At 43.9% G+C, this 19,307-nt stretch overlaps 8 protein-coding genes across 8 annotated transcripts; 4 read left to right on the top strand and 4 right to left on the bottom strand.

Annotated features, from left to right (window-relative positions):
* Positions 1 to 34: 34 nt before the first annotated feature.
* O0I10_002899 (uncharacterized protein) lies at positions 35 to 464 on the top strand (the record flags this gene model as incomplete). Its single annotated transcript, XM_058482976.1, has 3 exons — positions 35 to 92; positions 149 to 234; positions 288 to 464. The coding sequence occupies 3 exons, from the start codon at positions 35 to 37 to the stop codon at positions 462 to 464; spliced, it is 321 nt and encodes a 106-aa protein (XP_058346065.1).
* Positions 465 to 856: 392 nt separating this feature from the next.
* Positions 857 to 1,231, top strand: O0I10_002898 (60S ribosomal protein L29; the record flags this gene model as incomplete). The annotated part of the gene is made up of 3 exons (XM_058482975.1): positions 857 to 893; positions 1,013 to 1,077; positions 1,142 to 1,231. The coding sequence occupies 3 exons, from the start codon at positions 857 to 859 to the stop codon at positions 1,229 to 1,231; spliced, it is 192 nt and encodes a 63-aa protein (XP_058346064.1).
* A 265-nt stretch (positions 1,232 to 1,496) lies between these two features.
* Positions 1,497 to 2,324, top strand: O0I10_002897 (uncharacterized protein; the record flags this gene model as incomplete). Its single annotated transcript, XM_058482974.1, has 1 exon — positions 1,497 to 2,324. One exon carries the CDS (start codon positions 1,497 to 1,499, stop codon positions 2,322 to 2,324), a length of 828 nt encoding a protein of 275 aa, XP_058346063.1.
* Positions 2,325 to 2,478: 154 nt separating this feature from the next.
* On the bottom strand, positions 2,479 to 6,007 carry O0I10_002896 (uncharacterized protein; the record flags this gene model as incomplete). The annotated part of the gene is made up of 12 exons (XM_058482973.1): positions 2,479 to 2,922; positions 2,982 to 3,469; positions 3,526 to 3,769; positions 3,831 to 3,994; positions 4,060 to 4,150; positions 4,219 to 4,311; positions 4,369 to 5,090; positions 5,192 to 5,252; positions 5,323 to 5,544; positions 5,611 to 5,721; positions 5,786 to 5,821; positions 5,945 to 6,007. The coding sequence occupies 12 exons, from the start codon at positions 6,005 to 6,007 to the stop codon at positions 2,479 to 2,481; spliced, it is 2,739 nt and encodes a 912-aa protein (XP_058346062.1).
* Positions 6,008 to 6,263: 256 nt separating this feature from the next.
* Positions 6,264 to 7,175, top strand: O0I10_002895 (uncharacterized protein; the record flags this gene model as incomplete). Its single annotated transcript, XM_058482972.1, has 2 exons — positions 6,264 to 6,445; positions 6,527 to 7,175. 2 exons carry the CDS (start codon positions 6,264 to 6,266, stop codon positions 7,173 to 7,175), a joined length of 831 nt encoding a protein of 276 aa, XP_058346061.1.
* A 174-nt stretch (positions 7,176 to 7,349) lies between these two features.
* O0I10_002894 (uncharacterized protein) lies at positions 7,350 to 9,372 on the bottom strand (the record flags this gene model as incomplete). Its single annotated transcript, XM_058482971.1, has 6 exons — positions 7,350 to 7,653; positions 7,718 to 7,754; positions 7,852 to 8,007; positions 8,159 to 8,592; positions 8,646 to 8,701; positions 8,764 to 9,372. The coding sequence occupies 6 exons, from the start codon at positions 9,370 to 9,372 to the stop codon at positions 7,350 to 7,352; spliced, it is 1,596 nt and encodes a 531-aa protein (XP_058346060.1).
* A 743-nt stretch (positions 9,373 to 10,115) lies between these two features.
* On the bottom strand, positions 10,116 to 11,207 carry O0I10_002893 (uncharacterized protein; the record flags this gene model as incomplete). Its single annotated transcript, XM_058482970.1, has 5 exons — positions 10,116 to 10,339; positions 10,425 to 10,473; positions 10,556 to 10,842; positions 10,917 to 11,071; positions 11,167 to 11,207. The coding sequence occupies 5 exons, from the start codon at positions 11,205 to 11,207 to the stop codon at positions 10,116 to 10,118; spliced, it is 756 nt and encodes a 251-aa protein (XP_058346059.1).
* A 699-nt stretch (positions 11,208 to 11,906) lies between these two features.
* On the bottom strand, positions 11,907 to 13,576 carry O0I10_002892 (uncharacterized protein; the record flags this gene model as incomplete). The annotated part of the gene is made up of 4 exons (XM_058482969.1): positions 11,907 to 12,484; positions 12,561 to 12,966; positions 13,020 to 13,047; positions 13,419 to 13,576. The coding sequence occupies 4 exons, from the start codon at positions 13,574 to 13,576 to the stop codon at positions 11,907 to 11,909; spliced, it is 1,170 nt and encodes a 389-aa protein (XP_058346058.1).
* Positions 13,577 to 19,307: the final 5,731 nt, after the last annotated feature.

Here is a 19,307-nt window from a genome sequence, read left to right as displayed (position 1 = left end):
AAAAATTACCAGCGAATTGATTTTCACGGATACCATGAACACTGTACGTGTTATTGATGTGGAGACAGGACGCACACTTGGACAATACAAGGGTAGAGAAGAAGAAGGATCGTACCAAAGAGTTGGCATATTGACATTGGTATGATAGGTTTGACTGGTAGTGGTACAGCCGTTGCCATGGCACCTGCAGCCAGGATTTTCCGAGTCAGCGCCGCAAGTGCATACCTTGTCACTGTATCACTGGATCGATTTGCACGGGTGCATGAAACCAAGACCACTTTCCGCAGGTGGAGCACAAGGTGTATCTCAAGCAGCGTATGACGTGTCTGTTAGTGGATGATGAATTCCAGCATGAGGAAGAGCAACAACAAGAAGCTGATGATGAGGAAGATGAAGAGGATCAAGCCATGTGGGAAGCAATGGAAACGGTTGATGATAACAAGAAGCGGAAACATCGTGCATAGTTTGTTCTTCCTATAGCATCTTTACATTCATATTTGTCTTTTTGCATTGTTTTTCTAGAAAAATTTACCTTGTAATAACATGTTATCATTCATCACATCCATTCAAGCAGTTGTTAGTATGGTGATTTATGGGTCAAGTCACGTGTAAGGGGAAATGTTGGGGGTGGGGGTGGGAGAATAGTGCCACAGCAGAGCTGGCAGGCAGGAGGGGGGATTGACCGAGTGAGTGGTTCGTGAATCCAATCAACCTCCTCTCTCTTTCAATCCAGTGAAAGGTAAATGCAATATATATATGAAAATTGATTGATGGATCAATGGATGCATCAAGGGATCGATGGATGAAGGATGGATTGAATGGATGAAATTGACTTTGGGGATTATAGGAATTAACAATGGCCAAGTCCAAGAACCACACCAACCACAACCAAAGTAAGCACACTATACCACCACAACCACAACCACACTACCACTACAATACGCCAACACACACATATACACACACCAGTCAACGCATCAGCATACTCATCATGACCTACGAACACTTATAGACAGCAAGGCTCACCGTAACGGTATCAAGAAGCCCAGACAACACCGTTATCCCTCGCTCAAGGGTGTACGTATACTGTGTCATAGTCATTGGAATGCAACAACATGCTCAAGTTTTCTTTTTCTTTTAGGTGGATGCCAAGTTCCTTCGCAACCAACGCTATGCCAAGAAGGGCACTCTCAAGGCTTTGGCCGCTAAGAAGACTGCCAAGTCGGCTTAAACAAGATACGAGACAATCGTTTACTGTTCATGGTTGAATTATAATAAAAAAGCTACTATTGGCGTTGGACATATGATGGGAAAGTGAATCTGCATGAATATCTTGAAAAGAACCCCACACTGGATATATACTCACGCATGGTTTGTCATGGTTTCACGTGCGGTAGATACCCCACTCACTTATCTGGCATGGAATTTTATATGCATTGATGACTATTTCTTTTCGCACGTCTCTTTCCTCTTCCCCTCCCCCTTAATAACAAATCATGGCACAACAACAACAAGAACCTGAAGTCCTTTTATCGATCAACAATCATATTGCTACCATCACTTTGAACCGACCACGAAAAGGCAATGCATTAACAGCCAACATGAACGAGTTGTTACTCGACATGCTTGCCAAACTCAAGGAGGATGCCTCTGTACGTGTGCTTGTGCTTACAGGAGCTGGCAAATTCTTTTGTACCGGCATGGATTTATCAGCATCATCGAAATCGGTGGATGATCCTCAACAAGTACGAGAAGGATTCCGGAAAGGTCTACGTGTGTTTGATGCCTTGTACCATTTCCCCAAGCCTGTGATTGCTCGTGTGAACGGCCCTGCCCTTGGCGGTGGTGTTGGCCTCATCTTTACCACCGACTTCCGTGTTGTTGCCGAAGAAGAAACCTATGTCGCTCTTACAGAAGTCAAGCGTGGTATCATCCCTGCTATCATTTCTCAATACCTTGTACCTGAATTGGGTCGTCAACGTGCTCGAGAATGGATGCTTACAGGTCGTCGTGTTCCCGCACGTGAAGCAGCTGCTTATTGGACAAGTGTGGTTCCACGTAACCAACTCGATCAAGGCGTACAAAAAGTCGTTGATATGCTCGTTGAATCAGCACCAGGTGCCAGCGCTGATATTAAACGCCTTGTCCATGCCATCAGCACAGGTGGTAACCCCGAACAACACCAACAACACGTTCAACAATCAGTAGAGGACGCTTATCTCAAAATGATGCAATCAGATGAAGCTGTGTTTGGTATCATGGCATTCCTCAACAAGGAGAAACCCGATTGGAACCAATTCCTTAAGGATAAGGCAAAGCTTTAAATACACTACTACCAACCTAAACCAATAAATCCATTGCCCGAAAACGCAAAGCATCATGTATATATTTTGGGAACGAGTTTATGTATATAAAGATGTGGTAAAGTACACATTGGAATGGGATTTTTGGTGTGAGTAGCAAATGCTTGTGGTGATGTTATTGTTGTTGTTGTGGCGTAGTGGCGGCAGTGGGTTGAGGGGATGTTGCATCCATTGGAGGTGGTGGAGGTGCATTGGGACTGGAAGCATTATTGTTGCTATTGGCAGCAGCCGTGTTGGCAGTAAGCTGTTGCTTGATTTGGAACAATTTGACCTGAGTACCACTCCAAGGAGAATAATCCGAGATGGAAGACACATAGGCTTGACCCCATAACATGCTGCGGAACCAAATCACCAATGCTTCGCCCCATCGGAACTTGCGAATGAAAATAGGCTGTGGATGTGGCAAGATACCGACAAGTGTGATACCACGCAAGAAATCAAGCACTTGTGCATCCGATGTAAGCGATTGTGTAGTGCATAGATTCTTCACTTGGGGCATCAAATGTTCCAAAAGTACCATAATAGGCTCGAGGGGTAATTGTGAATGCCATTGCGATACCTAAATTCCATATCAGATACCTTTGGTCCAATTCCATCCATGTCTCATCAACCACTTACCCAATCTTCGGTTGGAATAAAACCATTCTTAGCACCAGGAAGAACAGCTGATGACAATGAAGTGGAGCTTGCTTGTCTCGGTGGCATTGTTGGTGTCATAGGAGTATGCATGGTGTCATTGTTTCCTTCGGTGGATGTATCATTGTTGTGGTCATTTGCCCCACTTTGTGGCTGTTGTGGCGATGTGCTCTCAGGACGTTTACCCCGTGCCTTGTCGGACAAACCTTCTGCATCTGAATTCGAGGATTTGCTGGTATCACCACCACTGCCACCACTTGTTGGCGCAGCTTCTGACGTTTGATTCTCCTCTCCTGATGGCTTTGTAGTGGTGTTGGGTGTCGCAGCAGGATTGTTGCTTTGGCGCAGTTTTTCTTCCTTGAGTTGACGAATTCGTTCTACCTCGGCAATGGCACCATCCAATGTAAAGTCACGTAGCTTTTCAAATCTGGTATTGTTACGCACAATGGCATACACCAAATTTGGATTGTCTAAGACATCTCAAGTTACTATCATCCATGTCTTGCAATTCTATAAGCCTACTCACCTGAATACTGATATTGGATAATATTATCAAATGTCTCCACAAGATATCCCACCAATCGATGATTCGCCTCATCAGCCAAAATGAAACCGGGAGCTGACATGGATCCAAACAATGCAACCAGCTTACTTGAGGATGTCACTGATAAATGCTTGAGATAAGGTGAAATGTTGGCGATGGTGAGAATCAGCGCAGGATACAATGTTGATAAAGCGCCTCGAGATGTAGCAATCAACGTAAAAATAGACTACACAATGAACACCCGTAAGCTACTATGAAATGATAAAAGGGAACCAATTGATACTTACAACAATAAGGTAATCGGCGTATGTGCCATGGAAAGCAGGTATCCGCACGCTTGCTGGAAGTGAAGAATGACCATCAAATGGGCGATTGAGCTTGACACCAAATGTACGATCCGAGGAAAGCGTCTGAAGGATGAATGCACACATCCTGACAAGACCAACTTGAGCTACAAGGAAAAGGCCATCATCAGCATTGCAATTATCACCACCATTCCAATGATTGACTAATTACCAGGATCCGTCTTATTCGTCATGGCATAGTACACCAACACGACCATCAAATCCAATGCCCTCTCCGTTTCCATCAAATAGCTTCTGAAACGCTACCGTCATATCACAAAGTACCGTCAGCATAATCCATCGGATTCTCCCCAACACCATTCATGCTTACCGAATTGGTTTCCAATAACTTCCAGCACAACATCATCATCTCAACATGACATCGGACACGCTTAGTTGAGCCAGGAAGGTAAGTATTGTTGGCCTATTACCCAATCATTTTTCATCAGCATCACCCCATCAAAGCAAAATGTTAACATACCTGCATTGGGTTGCTTAAGATACGATAAATGCCATCAATCAAGAATTGGAAATCCTGAGCGCGATGAAGTTTTGACAAGTAGTGCTTGAATGCATTATCGCTTGTATCATCCAATGCTGATGCCGCCCTATTTGCTTCATCCTCATTTGCTGCTGCTGCTGCTTCTGCTGCTTGTTTTTCAGCCAATTGACGTTTTTCAGGATCCTTGATATCCAAATGCTCAAAGCTTTCAACAATGTCGGCAGGCGGAGTGGTGACAGTCTGATCCATTTGTCGCATCGTATGGGCCACGCGAGGCGAATGATAATCGAGAATGACCAAAAGGACACGTAAGCACATGACAACGAGCTGTTCGCGTACATCAGTGAACATCATGTGGTTGTAAGGGACACCCCAGCCGAGTGGATTGTATTTGCATGCTGTGTTGAGGGTACTGCACAAAAGGGCAAGCACCACCTTACGCTCCGTTTTAGCGACAATGTAGTGCAGCCACCGATCTTCCTTTGACAAGACTTGGGATGGAGGTACATACATCGATCGTGAAAGCAATACAATCAACAAGCGTAGTACTTCAATTCGATGCATATCGTTTTCACGCGATGATCCAATAGGTGTTGATGAGCCTACGCCTGATTCCCATATCACATAGTTGACTTTGCCATCGGCCGTTGCCATGTTGGGTGGTAATGTAAATCCCGCCAGGAACAGACATTTGAGGGTCACTAGAAACAAAGGAAAAAAGAAAAGAGAGCGGGATGTGTGTGTGTGTGTGGCGCAATGAGTATCAATGGGAACCATTATCCGATGATCCATGTTCTCTTACATGACATAAGCACTTCGCCTCGTGGAGGTAACGTATCATATTGTGGTTGTGTCTTTTGGGTCTACATAAGCCAAAGCATGTTATTAAACCCACCATCCAAATCACACGGCCTTAGTGAATGAATGATTTACCTGATCCTCATTATCCGTGCTATTTGCTTCAGGGACAACGCGACGTTCGACTGATCGTGGTACCCAAAAGATCTTATCTTCCCATTCAGCTGATTGTGGATTCTCAAAGATGTATGGAATAATGCGTGAAAAGACTCGACAGCAATTGAGCAAATGTTGGATGCTGTTTGGTGTAGCGGGAAAGTTGGGTGCGTCGACGATGCTACTCATGTGATCCAACAACTACCATATTCTCTGGTTAAGGCGAGAATAGCGCGTGCCATGTATATACAACACCACACCACCCACCTTATCAATCAACGTTTCGATATTCTCTCGACTCGAATCGCGTGCACGTCGGATATCGCTTGCTCCAATGAGTGAATATACATCATCCAATGACTCTGGAAGCGTCCAAAACTGTAATTGGCATCTCGGATCAGCATTCGTTGCGTTATATAGAATAAAGACACTTGTCATTTACCAAAGACCAATAGTCGTCAGCTGTTGCAGGGATGTGCTAATGGAGAGATTGACGTGTGCATGAGTGAGTGAATGAGAGAGGAAGACAAAGAAAGAAAGCAAGAAAGCAAGAGGTAGAGGTTGACTGTAGGTGTATGCGGGAAAGAAAACAAGTACAAACCTGTTCTTCAAAGAGGCGAAATACGCCCTTTCGAAAAGCCAACTTGCTATCTGTAGCTCCCATAGCAAAAGATAAGAAAGAAAGGAGGGGCAAGTGAAAGAACAGAAGGAAGAGAAATGTGATCAAGAAACGCCAAGCGTGGTTGTCCCAGTAACCGACACACACCCCGACTCTAATTCCGAGTATGGTTCCAATTGTCATGCGCGTTGTTGTGTGCGTCTACGTGCGTGTGTTAGTTTTACATCGATCAAATTTATCACAGATTATCCTCTTTTTCCCTTTTCTTTCCCTTTTCTTCCTTCTTTATCATCCTCTCAACATGTTCCAAGCACCTTCAGGCGTATCCCTCTCAACGCCTGCTCGTAGGCGTCCAAGGACAAATCAACAGCAACTTGCTATCCTTACCGATTTCTATTGGAATATCACTGCTTATCCAAACCGGCAACAGCTGCAACAGTTGGCACAGCAGCTAGGCTTTGGCCATGACAGCGTGAATACTTGGTTACGTATCACCCATATCACAACTTGGTCTTTGTATATTCTTACATGTTGTTTATGTTGATTATTCTTTCATCTATCTAGGTTCCAGAATCAACGTCAAAGTTTGCGGCGTAATGGAAGGGATGATCGATTGATCCAAACAGGCCATCGTCGTAGCAGCATTCAAAATCCAAATCAAAACCAAACAATGCCTCTTTCTACTGGTGCTGCTGCTGCTGCTCCTGCTGCTCCTCTTCTTAACAACCCCACAATGGCTGACGCTTATGATGACGATGACGATCCTCCAAGCGATGATCCTCCAAGTGATGAACAGGTACAATTTCATCATTCAAGTCAAGAGGAAGAGGATAACAACAATCGTTTCCACCACCAGCAAAATGATCCACCGCTTTACAGGCCTATCCCACATCACGCAACTACAATGAATCCATTCGCTGATGCATCACCCTCAAGGCCAATTCAGCATCCTCATACCAGCGCATTCACTACAAATACAGCCATTACTGCAACCGGTAGTGGTAGTGGTGGTCAAATGCATCATCAAGCGCAGCACCTCAATATGCCGCAGCAACCACAACAGCATCATGCTGGCAAGACAACAACTGCTGCAGGCAAACAGCCGCTTGATTTCTTCTTTTATCATTACGACTATCCAATGCAATCCATAGCAGAAGCCAAGCTCTTGGATCATCCATCCACTTCATCAAGCCAACAACAACAACATCAGTAGTTGAACCCATTATCAGCTATGAGAAAACATTCACGTATAGCCCATCATCACACGACAACCCCCCAACAACATTTGCTCTTATTGACCATCTCCTCCCTTGCTTACTCCAACACTGTACAATCCAATGCAATAGTAGTACAAACATAGCTTTTCTTCTATTAGCTCATAAATGCATCATTCATTCGCTACCCAACGTTTACGAGGACCCTTGGCTATCGCTATCTTTTTACCCCGTCTTAGAGCGTCGCAGTAATCGGAGGGAAAATGATCGTTTACAAAGAAGGGAAAGAGGATCCTAAAAAGGATACGAATTGCATTTTCACGAGGCAACCGTTGAATGACACGTAGATTGAGAAGACCGGACAAGTGAAGATAAGAAATTTGACGCACGGGAACAGGCTCGCCTGTGGTTGGTTTGGGTGGATAAAGCGTCATGTTGTACGACGAATCAATGAATACGAGAATCCCTGGCGGTGTGCTATACGTCAAATTGTGTCAGATTGCATCACTTGAACGAGAATATTCTCATATTCTATGCTTACTCGTATTGTAACCAGGAAGGGACACGTGGTACAATATCTAGGTGATGAAGATGCGAATCTTAGAAGTACTGTATGCCAACATACGCAAGCATGGTGTCACCCTTATCACACCCCAAGGATAAGGAAAGCCTTACCATTATTATAGACATGGTGGAAGATCTTGTGTTCTATCAATTTATCAAATGCCCTGGCGAAATCAGCGTCACCGATTTTGGGTTGGCCAAAGGTATACAAGCCGCCAAAGTGATCCAGGATTTTGCTTTTGGATTGTAACATCTTTGCAAGGAAAACTATAGGGATTGCATACGATACGTGGTGTATTAGTAATGATAAATCCAACACCAATCCTCTCTCTCTCTCGCTCTCTCCATCACAAGCCTAATTTTGCATAAACGCAATCACCCTCATGAACACCCGACCACATGATCCAACTCCACTTACTGGTTCCAAGAGCGCCACCAAGCGAATGACCCGCAATGTAAAGCCGAGTGGTGGACTTGGTACGTCGTGTTGCCATGAGCTTCAAGATGTATTTCTCAGCTTGATAGAACATGCTATGCGATTTGACATCCGTATCATGGCCCATCCAGCTGCTATCAACAGGGTCGGTGACGTGGTGAAAGACATTGAGTGTCAGGAACTGCAATATCTTGAAACATGCTTGTAATGCCGATGCAATCGTTCGATAAAGTGACACCCCGTTGAGTTCGATCTGTACAGTTGCAGGTGTATCGCGACGCTTGATTTCCGGCTCACCCAAAGCACGCCAAAAGCCCTTGTGTACATGTCCCATGGCTGCTCCATCCACATCATTGATACCAATCATGCCCATATGGATATTGGTGATATAGTTTTGAAAGTTCAAGGGATTTGTTCTACAAAAATCAATCAACATTTGACTATTATGTAGACCTTTTCATCCACTTACCCACGAAATACAAGCAAAATGTCATCATCCTTGGCGACAATAAAAGCACAGATATTCTAAAACGAGGAAGAAGACTTGTTAGTTTGCCATCATCGAAGTGTTATGAGGAGTCACTTACCAAGTAAGCCATTGGTTTGAATGTTTCAGAGACCTCGAAGCCAGCTTTATCAAGCTCGTGACGAATGAGTGGTATATCTTCATAGACCAGCTTGGATGCCACGCATAATGAATATGCCAGTGAATGGGAATAGTGGGTGTTTGTTGGCAATGGTGGATCATTATCATGGATGGTATCGGGTGCAGTATCAAACAACGAAAAGTCTGGATCCATAGCATTGATAACAGAGAATCGACGACCTGACACATGTGATCCAACGAGACGGCTCAGGATACTTCTCAATAAGCGATCGCTTGCAAGCAACATCATGAACCAAACAAAGAATGTCGAACGCACCAACAATGACACAAGGGGTCCAATCACGTGAGTGCGAGATAGCAATTGAGTGATAGGAAGCAAGGTTTGACGCACACAATCCAATAGTGCTGGTACACCATGCTTGAAAGTCGCGTAGCTGAGAAACGCAATAAACGACATTCCAACGCATACGATCGACAATGTGAATAGCAGGATACTTGTAAAGGCGTGTTCTGTTGCTAGGCAATAAACGGCAGCGACGGCAGGAATCAGAGATAAAAAGAGTGCAAGGGCAAGCTGTCCATTCTTCATGTCAGCATGTCAATGAACGGATTGGGTTGAGTTGAGTTGAAAGATTGGGGTGTATGGGTGTGTATAGAGTGGGCGTTGAGAAACATAATGACTAAAGCAAGGGTTTGGTCCAACACCATGTAGCAAATGGCAACACTCGCTGAATGCAACAAGAAGGAATCCCCCCTCTCTCCTCCTCCAAGCCTTTGTAGGTAGCATGATGCTTTATTTGATGCGACAAAGTCATAGCAACGTGTATAAAGTATTATCATTTTCTTTTCATGAAATAAAAAAATGTGTCGAAGAGACTTGCAGCCAGTGCCATTGGGGAAGACGAAGCTTCTGACCTAAACTCTCGCTGCACCCAATCCCTTTGACATGATATAGTCTGCAATTGGTATGACGATTTCAATGTGTCTTCGATAGCACGAATGCCATCTCACATGAACGCTTTTTGAACAATTGGTATAAATGCGTTGTAAAGAAAAACATCACACGGCTGCCAGGCAGCTTGCCTTTTTATAGCTTTTTGGGGACCTGCCACAAGAAAAAACTTTTTCCAGCGGAGCTAAAGTAAGCCACGCCGCCCAGTCCCACAATCCCGATCTCCTCCCCCTTCATCCTCCTTTCAAGATCCACCATCATTCATCATCCACACACAATAGCAGTTTTACATGTTAAAGAGTATGGGATTTATTGTATAGGAAAAAGCATATCATGTTGAATGACATCTTGTATGGCAATCATGGGTTGACTATATAAGCTCATTCTTGTTGCTGGAATGAGTCATGGGTTGAATCATGAAGAGGGGGTAAATCAGTGGTTTCTTTAGCCGTTCTCACAGCCTCGGCAATGGATGGTAATTGTTGCATCAAAGGGAGGGGCGTGGTAGGTGGTGCTGCACCACCACCACCCATGGCCAAAGGATTGACACGTAAATTAGCAGTTTCGAGGGCCGATTGCAATCGCCTTTGAACCTCGGCAAGATCTACGTGGATTAATCAAGTCGTTATTATTATTATTATTATCACCCTTGTCATCCAGAGATACGGATTATCACGTGCTAAATTTACCCGGATGTGTATTCAATTCTTGGAGGAGATCCAACATGCAAGCAAGGATCTACATGAGGCCACATGATGGTATCAATGCGCGTGTATGTGAGCTTGGGAAGGGTTCCCATTCATGGATTAGTCCTTGTTACCTGTTGTTGTTGTGCATAGATCCTGTGCAATGTTTGAGTCTCGGATACCACCAATGCGCATTCCGATTCCAAGGCGTTGAGTTGTTCAAACAACTTGTCAAGTCGTTCCATAACATTGGTATTGCCACTTGTATTAGCACCACCAGTAGTAGCAACCCCTGATCCTTGCCCCTTTCGCTTGATAAGATGAAGCTCTTGTCCCCCACTACGTGTAAAGTCATCATGCGCAAATTGATAAGAATCCGATCCACGCGACGAATCATCCTTGACACGGCGAAATCCATAGACTACATAGTGCCAAATTCATCATATGAATAAAAACGGTAACATGATATGATGTTTGCATAAACACAACACTTACTGTTTAGTTGACGTACAAAACTCGGCCAATTGCTGTGAGCAAAATAGTGTGGCAACACCTTTTCGGAAAACGCAGCCACATCAAGAATATACACGGTATTGTCATGTATATCAGACCAGCGAATTAGGTCGTTGGTTCCTGGATCATGGATCATGCTAAAGTGTGGAGAAGGGGGAAAAGGTGTATAGAGATAATCAACAACTGATGCTTATCGCATTTGCTCTAACCATCCATGTCCAACAATGTTTACTCCCAGAGCTTGCTGATGAAAGCGGTCGGTTGATTGCCCATCTGCGAAAGAAGGAAAGAGCATAATTGACTCAGGACGTCGTGTATTTCATAGAGTGGCTGTCGGAATATTCTCTTCGTTTCTATTTGCAAAATATGGAAGTTCACTTGCGTGGATTGGAGGAATCGAATCATCTCAATTCCCAAAAAGAGACATCTTGGAAGGATGACACCTTTATCTCTTCTTATTACTTGACGCCTCGTCATTTTCTCATGGTACCTGTATGATCGGCTCATACCACATACATTCAATCCTTGTCACCAAAAGTGTATAACAAAGTTGTCGGGGCGATCGTTGTAATGTTTCTCATTAAGGTGCTGCTTACCGAAGAATCTAGAACAACCGTTGCCAGGTTGACGTAACCTAAAGCCCCATTGACAAGCCTAAAGTGCGATTCGATATCCCATCGAAGGAATGTAGGCAAGTTGGCGATGAAAAAAGCATCTCATTTTTGTGTCACCATTACCCTATTTGTGTCTCCAATGTTATCTTGCCTTATACGTTAACTTTGAAAAATCAGCATAAACTCTAGGCCAAAAAATGTTGTTGCAGTGTGTATTGAAAATCACAATGGACTATATGTGCAAAAAGAGTACTAGGCAAGGGTAATAGACGAGTGAACACAAAGAAAAGGGGGAGTGGAACTACGACAAGGTAAAAGGATGCGCGTGTGTATACATGTATAGAATCAACCTCCTCCCTTAAGATGATGGCGACTTGAGGTGGGAATGCTCTTTGTACAACCATCCGGATTCAGCACCCATCGTATCCACAAACCGGTTATCGCTCTTTGACAAGATCTTTTCACGCAAATCACCATAAATCTCCTCACCACTCTTGGATACAAAGTACTCTTGCTTCCAGGTCTCATTCTTTTCCGCTCGTTCCTTTCGAAGTGCACGTTGCTCATTTTCAATAGCAGACTTTTCAGTTGATGCAGTCATGTAATCGCCCACCTTGAGTGCTTCGGCCACCTTTTGCCACACACGACGAGATTCAAGTTTGCCTTGAGCATCAATTTCAGCCACCTTGGGTGTGGGCTTTTCCATGTTGGTCAAATCCAAAAATGGTTCAGCACTACCCTTGTGCTTGGTGATGGTTGATTTGGCAGTCCATTGACCTTCGATCACAGTGGGACCAGTAAGCGATTCGTGAGTAACGCTGGCCTTGAAATGATGGAATTCACCGGAAATCCAACCCTTGGTGGAATACTCAATAGCTGCATGGAAACCAGAAGACGATTGGACGTAGGAGGTACCAGTAAGTTCAACATAAGGAGCTAAAGGGAAAAAGAGAGTATAATCCATCAGCCTTCTCGAAAGTTCTTTTGTTCCATGATATGTCGCTAAGCTTACCTGCATACCAAATGCCATTCACAGAGAGGGATGGGAGAGTGAAGAGATACGTCTCATCACGGCCAGTGAGCTTGACCACACAGTATCCAACTTGATCCACCAACATTTGTGTACCAGAGAAACGCGTCTTTTGACCATCATGACCATTGACAATGACACCAGCTTCTTTGTTCTCAATGAAAAAGGCCGACACTGGAGGATGATGCGATACTTGCTCACACACAATATGAGTACCATTGTCCCAGGAGCACTTGAATTGTTCACCGAGGATGGGGTTGAAAGGCTTCTTTTCCCATTCGCCCTTGGGGACACGGCTTGAAAAGGATCCATTCAAAGACGAGATAAACCATTTGACAGCGGCATAGAAACGTTCTTCGGCATTATCAGATTTGGGGATATCAGTCAACTAAATAAAAGCATTAGCAATTGCATTCTTTTTCTACCATCTCTTCCACATACCAATGCAGGTTGATCAGCCCAAAAAGACCTATTAAAGTTCAACGAATTAGATCACTAGGATGAGGTGGTATGTGCTTCCACGTGCATGTCAGAATCCAATGATTGATATACATCGTCAAGGTGGCTTCCCCTTCCCAATCACTCCCACGTGCAACATTGAATGAAAGAATTTTGCCCTGTGTGTGTGTCATGAGATGACATAATGATCCTCTGGTGACCGTGCCCTGAGACATCCACAAGCAAACGCACCCAGCCAACACACGCAACCCCTTGAAATAGATAGACCGCACGACCACGTATACCCCATTGCCATACACTCATTCTTCATCTTGACAGGCTCATTTCCCACCATGCACCCATTGTGTCACTGGAATAAAGAAAGATGAAAAGAGAACTTACGAGTATTCCAAAAGGGAAATGGGAGCCAACAAAAACGATGGACACGTCAAGGCCGATAAATCACCAGTGAAGGAAGCCAATGTCTTGAGGAAAGAGGAGAAGCTACCTTGCTGATCAGCAGGAATGCTTTCGAGTGCTGAAGTTTCTGCAGTTGTCATTGTGGAAGTTGGGGTGGTTGAAAGAGGGCAAATGAAAAATGAAAAAGATCCCAATGATACCCTTCAGGTGTTTTGACTTCCGCAAACACGCGATACATCCAACCACATGCCAACCACCAACTCTTGTATGATGATCGTTGCTAGGCAATGTAACTAAATGTCCCACGCAATCAATAATTCCAATGATAATGACAGCAATGCCAAGTGTACATGCACATAAAACCCCTGTAGGAGTGTATGCTTCAAATATCACATGTCATTTTTCTTTATCAGTGTGCAACTTGAACATCGTTCCCGATTCTTCATGTACATGCTTGCATAACAATACCATCATCAGGTAAACTAAACGCTGTGTTTTATTACTATGCCAAACAAAGGTTTAAGATTAGATAAGAGATCTTGCATGAACATTCTTGTTATTGGGCTAGCCAATCATCTATACAGAAATTGAACCTCGATAGTGGTGTCATCATGCAGCTTTATCATCTCTTCTTGTCATTGTGAAAATTCATATGATTGACCATGCTTGCTTTAAACGTTATGGAAAAAATGGCGGATGAATAGCGAAAAACTAGAGCTAGTGCTTGTCAAGTATACCCTCAGGGCATGTGCCACATACAAACATGCAGAATTAATGCTATCTACAGGGAGCGTAAAGTAATACCCCAATTCATGTGCCGTGCATCCTTCTTATCATCGTTCATTGTCTCTCCCATATTACATCCTCCCATTCACGATTATCATACATAATGAACTCTGGGGTCTTTGTTAGAACAAAGTTGATCAGCGTTCCCGGGAGCACCTTATGTGAAAGTTTCAAGTTTGAGGTGGGCAACCTTGAAGTCATGGACCGCTCACATTGCTTGTATTCCCATCCATTCATCGTTGGTCGCTCCCATTTAATCTTTTCATGATGAAGTGTAGGGTCTTTATTTGGATGAAGTTGATCAGCGAGTCGAAGCCCACCGTCTAACCAAAACCCAAGTTCGAGATGGGCAATTTCGGGGGGCATGCACTATACACCCATTGACGTTCCTGCCCGGTCATCGCCTCTCCAACATTTGGGCCGCCCCGCATTAAAAGTCTTTATAATGAAGTCTGCGACTTTTAAATGAATGAAGTTGATCAGCATGTCCCAGCGAACCTGCTGACCCATTTTCAGGTACAAGGTGGGGAATCCCAAGATAATACATACTATTTCGATAAATCATGAATCGGCGCTGTCCCCCATTTCCGATTTACATAGTAAACCCACATTGTACCCTCTCATTCCAAATTTTCAAATGAAACATGAGGTCTTTTTTAGATCAACATGCTCAGCATGACCAAGAGCACCTTGTGTGATAGTTTCAGGTTCGAGAGGGGAAATGTCATAATCAAGAATTGATGTACAGTGTTCATGCATTTATACAAGAGGTGTCCGACCTATGTAATTTCCACTCCTTCCACTCTCAGCTCTTCCCTCTTCCTCCCATCGCATGCGAACGATTGCCCTGCTTCAACCCATCATGTCAATCCTACAACTGCCTTGATCCGTTTCCCTTTGACTGAATGGCATGTCCATGGCGTGTGCACCCCACTACAACACACGAGCCCTTTGACACGCCACCTTCTCTTGTATACTCTTCTACCACGACCAATCATGACAGCATTCATTCCGGCAATTGCTATTAGCAAGGTCTTATTCCATCGTCTCCAACGGCGTTCTTTACTTGCAGCAACTTGCCTTACAACCTTTGTTACGTGCCACAGCAGATAGCCATTGTATAGAAGCAGCTTTATTTACGTGTAGCAACGTGCTTCAATACAAACGAATTCTTATGGATATGGATGTGGATGTGGATATGGGTTTCAAGATTGCTCTGATACATGGGATGGAAGGAATGGATATTTTGACTGGTTTGGTTTCCTTGGTCCATTAAGAACGTGATGTCTAGTTTGGACGATACCATATCAGCCGTCGACTACGCCGCAATACAAGCAATCTCAAGCTGGGTGAATTGTGATGGAAAGTGACGAGAAAGAGAGGGACCAAGGGTCGGATGGGAAAGGAAGCGTATCAGCAGCGATCTCTGGGGATTTTATCTACCAACATTTTGGATTTGGAATGGTTATGGTGGATGGATGGATGGATGCAAGTGTGAATCATGGTGATTATTTGACGCGTTGTCATCAGACACTATGGGTCATGTCATGTGGATACGGCTGAGGAGGATGATGATGGATGGGATGGAATTGACGAAAGAAGGTGTTTGCAGCCTCGCATGGTATTGGAATACTCGAGTCAATGCGCGCAGCAATCATGGGTGAAGGCTGTTTATGACGGCAACAACCAAGAATACAAGGTCACGTTTTTCTCTATTGTCTCTATGTAGTTCACCATCCCGTACCTTATTCAATTTTCAATGCTGGTCTTTTATCATATTTACTTCATAAACATCCATTATACAATGTGCTATTCGTCGACTTCCATTGTGTGAAAATTGGGTTCAACATGTTATTTAGAAGGGCATCGAACTATTAGCTTGTATGTGCAAGATGTGGATTACTTAGATTGAAGGAGGAGATAGAATTCGAAGGTCGTCAACAAGGGGGATCGGATCGTTTGCATCATCATATGTATTGTTCGCTAAAGCTTCCTAGTTCACATGCGGATAGACGAAAAGTATTGTAAATCCTCTAATGTTCATGCTGGAAAGGTAATAAATCCGAGAGTGATGATGGCCAACAATACTGCTTGTCACATAAAGAAAGCTTGGTTCATTGTAAAGCTTAATTCGTTATGTTCAACAAAGAGTGAGCTCTAATGCAATATGGCACGAGGACATAATAAACATACCATGATCACCTAAAACAGTTTTCAGCGTAGGCTATCTTCTTATACAATCTTATATGGGAACTTACCATTCCATACGGGCAACCACAATAGGCAGGCCTTACTATACGCAGGCCAGGGCAAGGTTCTCATGCATTGTCCACCAATAGCATTAATCCTTCAGATCCCGTGCTCGGCAGCGTTGCACAAACAAGCCCTTCTACATCTTCGGCACTACTACTGAGGCGATTGACAATGAACAAAGATCACTTACCATATAGCATCACGCTTACAGCATAGTGCAAACATAAAGGCAGTCATATCTCAAGATTACACAATGAAACGTGGGGTCTTCAAGAGAACAATGTGCTCGGCGGGGTGAAAGCGATCTTGTGTCAAAGTATGAAGTCCATCGGGGCCAATCCCAGATTTCGCAATGTCGCCACCAGCCAAACTGGATCTGGGGATCATTTCTTCGACGACGACGACCAAAAAAATATTTTTGGGCTGTTTGCGACATTGAACGCGAAACTTTCACACAAGGTGCTGTTGGCCAAGCCGAGCCCATTGCTCTAATAAAAACCCCACACGTTTCATTGTAAAGAGTTTGGAGATACAGTCACCTTTGTGATGCACGTAAGCGTGATGCTATATGAAGAGTGGTCTTTGTTCATTGTCAAGTAGGTGGACCCTGGCAGAGCAAAAGATGCAGAGGGACCTCTTTGTGTAGCACTCAGCTACTTTGCATGAATGGAAGGGTCAATGTATAGTTGCTATGAATCATCTAGGAACAGTCATGTATTGCTAGCTAACGGCCACTTTTATCCAATCATCATTGTTGCGAGATCCACTGCATGGAAACGATGCCCCTGCTCCAGACATTTCCATGATTAAAGTAGGTTGATCGAGCTGATTTGACTGAGCTGCGGTCAAAGAGAGATTACATCACTCTGGACATAAAGCACGCTCGATGTAGCTCAACCGATGTAATCTTGTGTGAGCGTAACTCAGCCAAATCAGCTCGGATCCAACCTACTTTAATGTGGAAATGAATGTCCTAGAGCAGGAGCATCATCCACCTACAATAGAATGCACAAAAGTTGGGAATGCACAAAGTGGCTATTAGCTGCCAATGTATGACATGAAGATAGGGTGGTGTACCTGTCATGCATGGTCCACAAGTCCAAACTTTTAACCCAGTTGAAAGTTACCCAAAGAGGTCCTTCTGCATCTTTTGCTCTATTATAGTCATACTACTTTACATTAAACAAAGACCGCTTCTCATATAGCATCACGCTTACAAACATAAAGGTGTCTGTTTCTCCAAACTTTACAATCAAACGTGGGCTCTTTAATAGATCAACGTGCTTGTCGGGGTCAAAGAAATCGTGTCAAAGTATGAAGTTCATCGTGGGCGATCCAGATTTCGCAATGTCGCCACCAGCCAAACTGGATCTGGGGGTCGACTACCTCTTCGACGACGACGACCAAAAATGTTTTTTGGGCTGTTTGCGACATTGAACGCGAAACTTTCACACAAGGTGCTGTTGGCCAAGCCGAGCCCATTGTAATAAAAACCCCACGTTTCATTGTAAAGTTCAGTGCAGGCAGCTTTATGTTTGTAAGAAAGCGTGATGCTATATGAAAATTGTCTTGTTCATTGTGAAGTAGCTAGACTGAGCAAAAGATGCAGAGGGACCTCTTTGTGTAACTCAGCTACATGACTAGGAAGGATGGAAGGATGATACTATATACTGTTGACAAAAGCCCGTACATTGCGATCTAACAGCCATTTCTTCCACAATAGCCACTGTTGTCCACTCTATGACATGTGAGCGATTCTCCTGCTTCAGACATTCATTTCATAATTGGATTATGTTGATCCAGTTGATTTGGCTGAGCTACGCTCGCCTAGGGATTACTTCAGTTGAGCAACACCTTAGAGCATGGTTAGATGTGTGGATTGATGTAATCCCTCTTTTTGGCTGTATCTCGGTCAAAATCAACTCGGATCAACATAATCCAATCATGCGGAAATGAATGTCTGAAGCAAGGAGAATCGCCCACATGTCATAAGAGTGGACAACAGTGGCTATTGTGAAGAAATGGCTGTTAGCTCATAATGTACGGAGCTTTGTCAACAGTATACAGTATCATCCTTCATTCTTCCAGTCATGCAAAGTAGCTGAGGTTACAAAGAGGTCCCTCTGCATCTTTTTTGCTCTGCAAGAGTTACCTACTTGACAATGAACAAAACCACTCTTCATATAGCATCACGCTTACAAACATAAAAGGTGACTGTATCTCAAACTTACAATGAAACGTGGGGTTTTTATTAAGAACTGGGCTCGGCTTGGCCAACGCCTTCTTGTGTGTAAATTCAAATTTGTGGCCCAAAAATATTTTTTTGGTCGTCGCTTAGTTTGGCACTTAGTGGCTTCAAGTTGGCCCCATTAGACTCATGCTGACACAAAGATCACTCACCCCGCCAAGTATATTTGCTCTATTCAAAACCCCACGTTTTAACGTAAGTTTGGAAGTGCAGGCGCCTTTATGCTTGCTTGGCAATTGCCGCAAGTGGTCTTTGTTCATTGTGAGTAGGTGGACCCTGGCTTGACAAAAATGCAGTCGTGTTGTGTAACACAGCTACGTTTACATGAATGGAAGGGTCGATGTATGATTGCTTTATCCGCATTTTTCAGTAACAGTCATTATTGCCGGCTAACGGCCACTTCTTTCCAATCAGCACCATTGCGAATTTCAATGCATACGACGGTTGTCCTGATCAGCCATCATACCCATCCTTCAACTTTCATGATCCGAGGAATTCGACGAAAAGCATCAACCACAGAAGTATCATCCAATATGAAAAATCATTTTAAAGTTATTTGTAAGCTGCCCATGATAGCCCATTGC

This window comes from Lichtheimia ornata (genome assembly GCF_029851405.1).
Source record: "Lichtheimia ornata isolate CBS 291.66 chromosome Unknown scaffold00009, whole genome shotgun sequence".
NCBI lineage: Eukaryota > Fungi > Mucoromycota > Mucoromycetes > Mucorales > Lichtheimiaceae > Lichtheimia > Lichtheimia ornata.
This window is presented reverse-complemented; position numbering and strand designations above follow the sequence as displayed.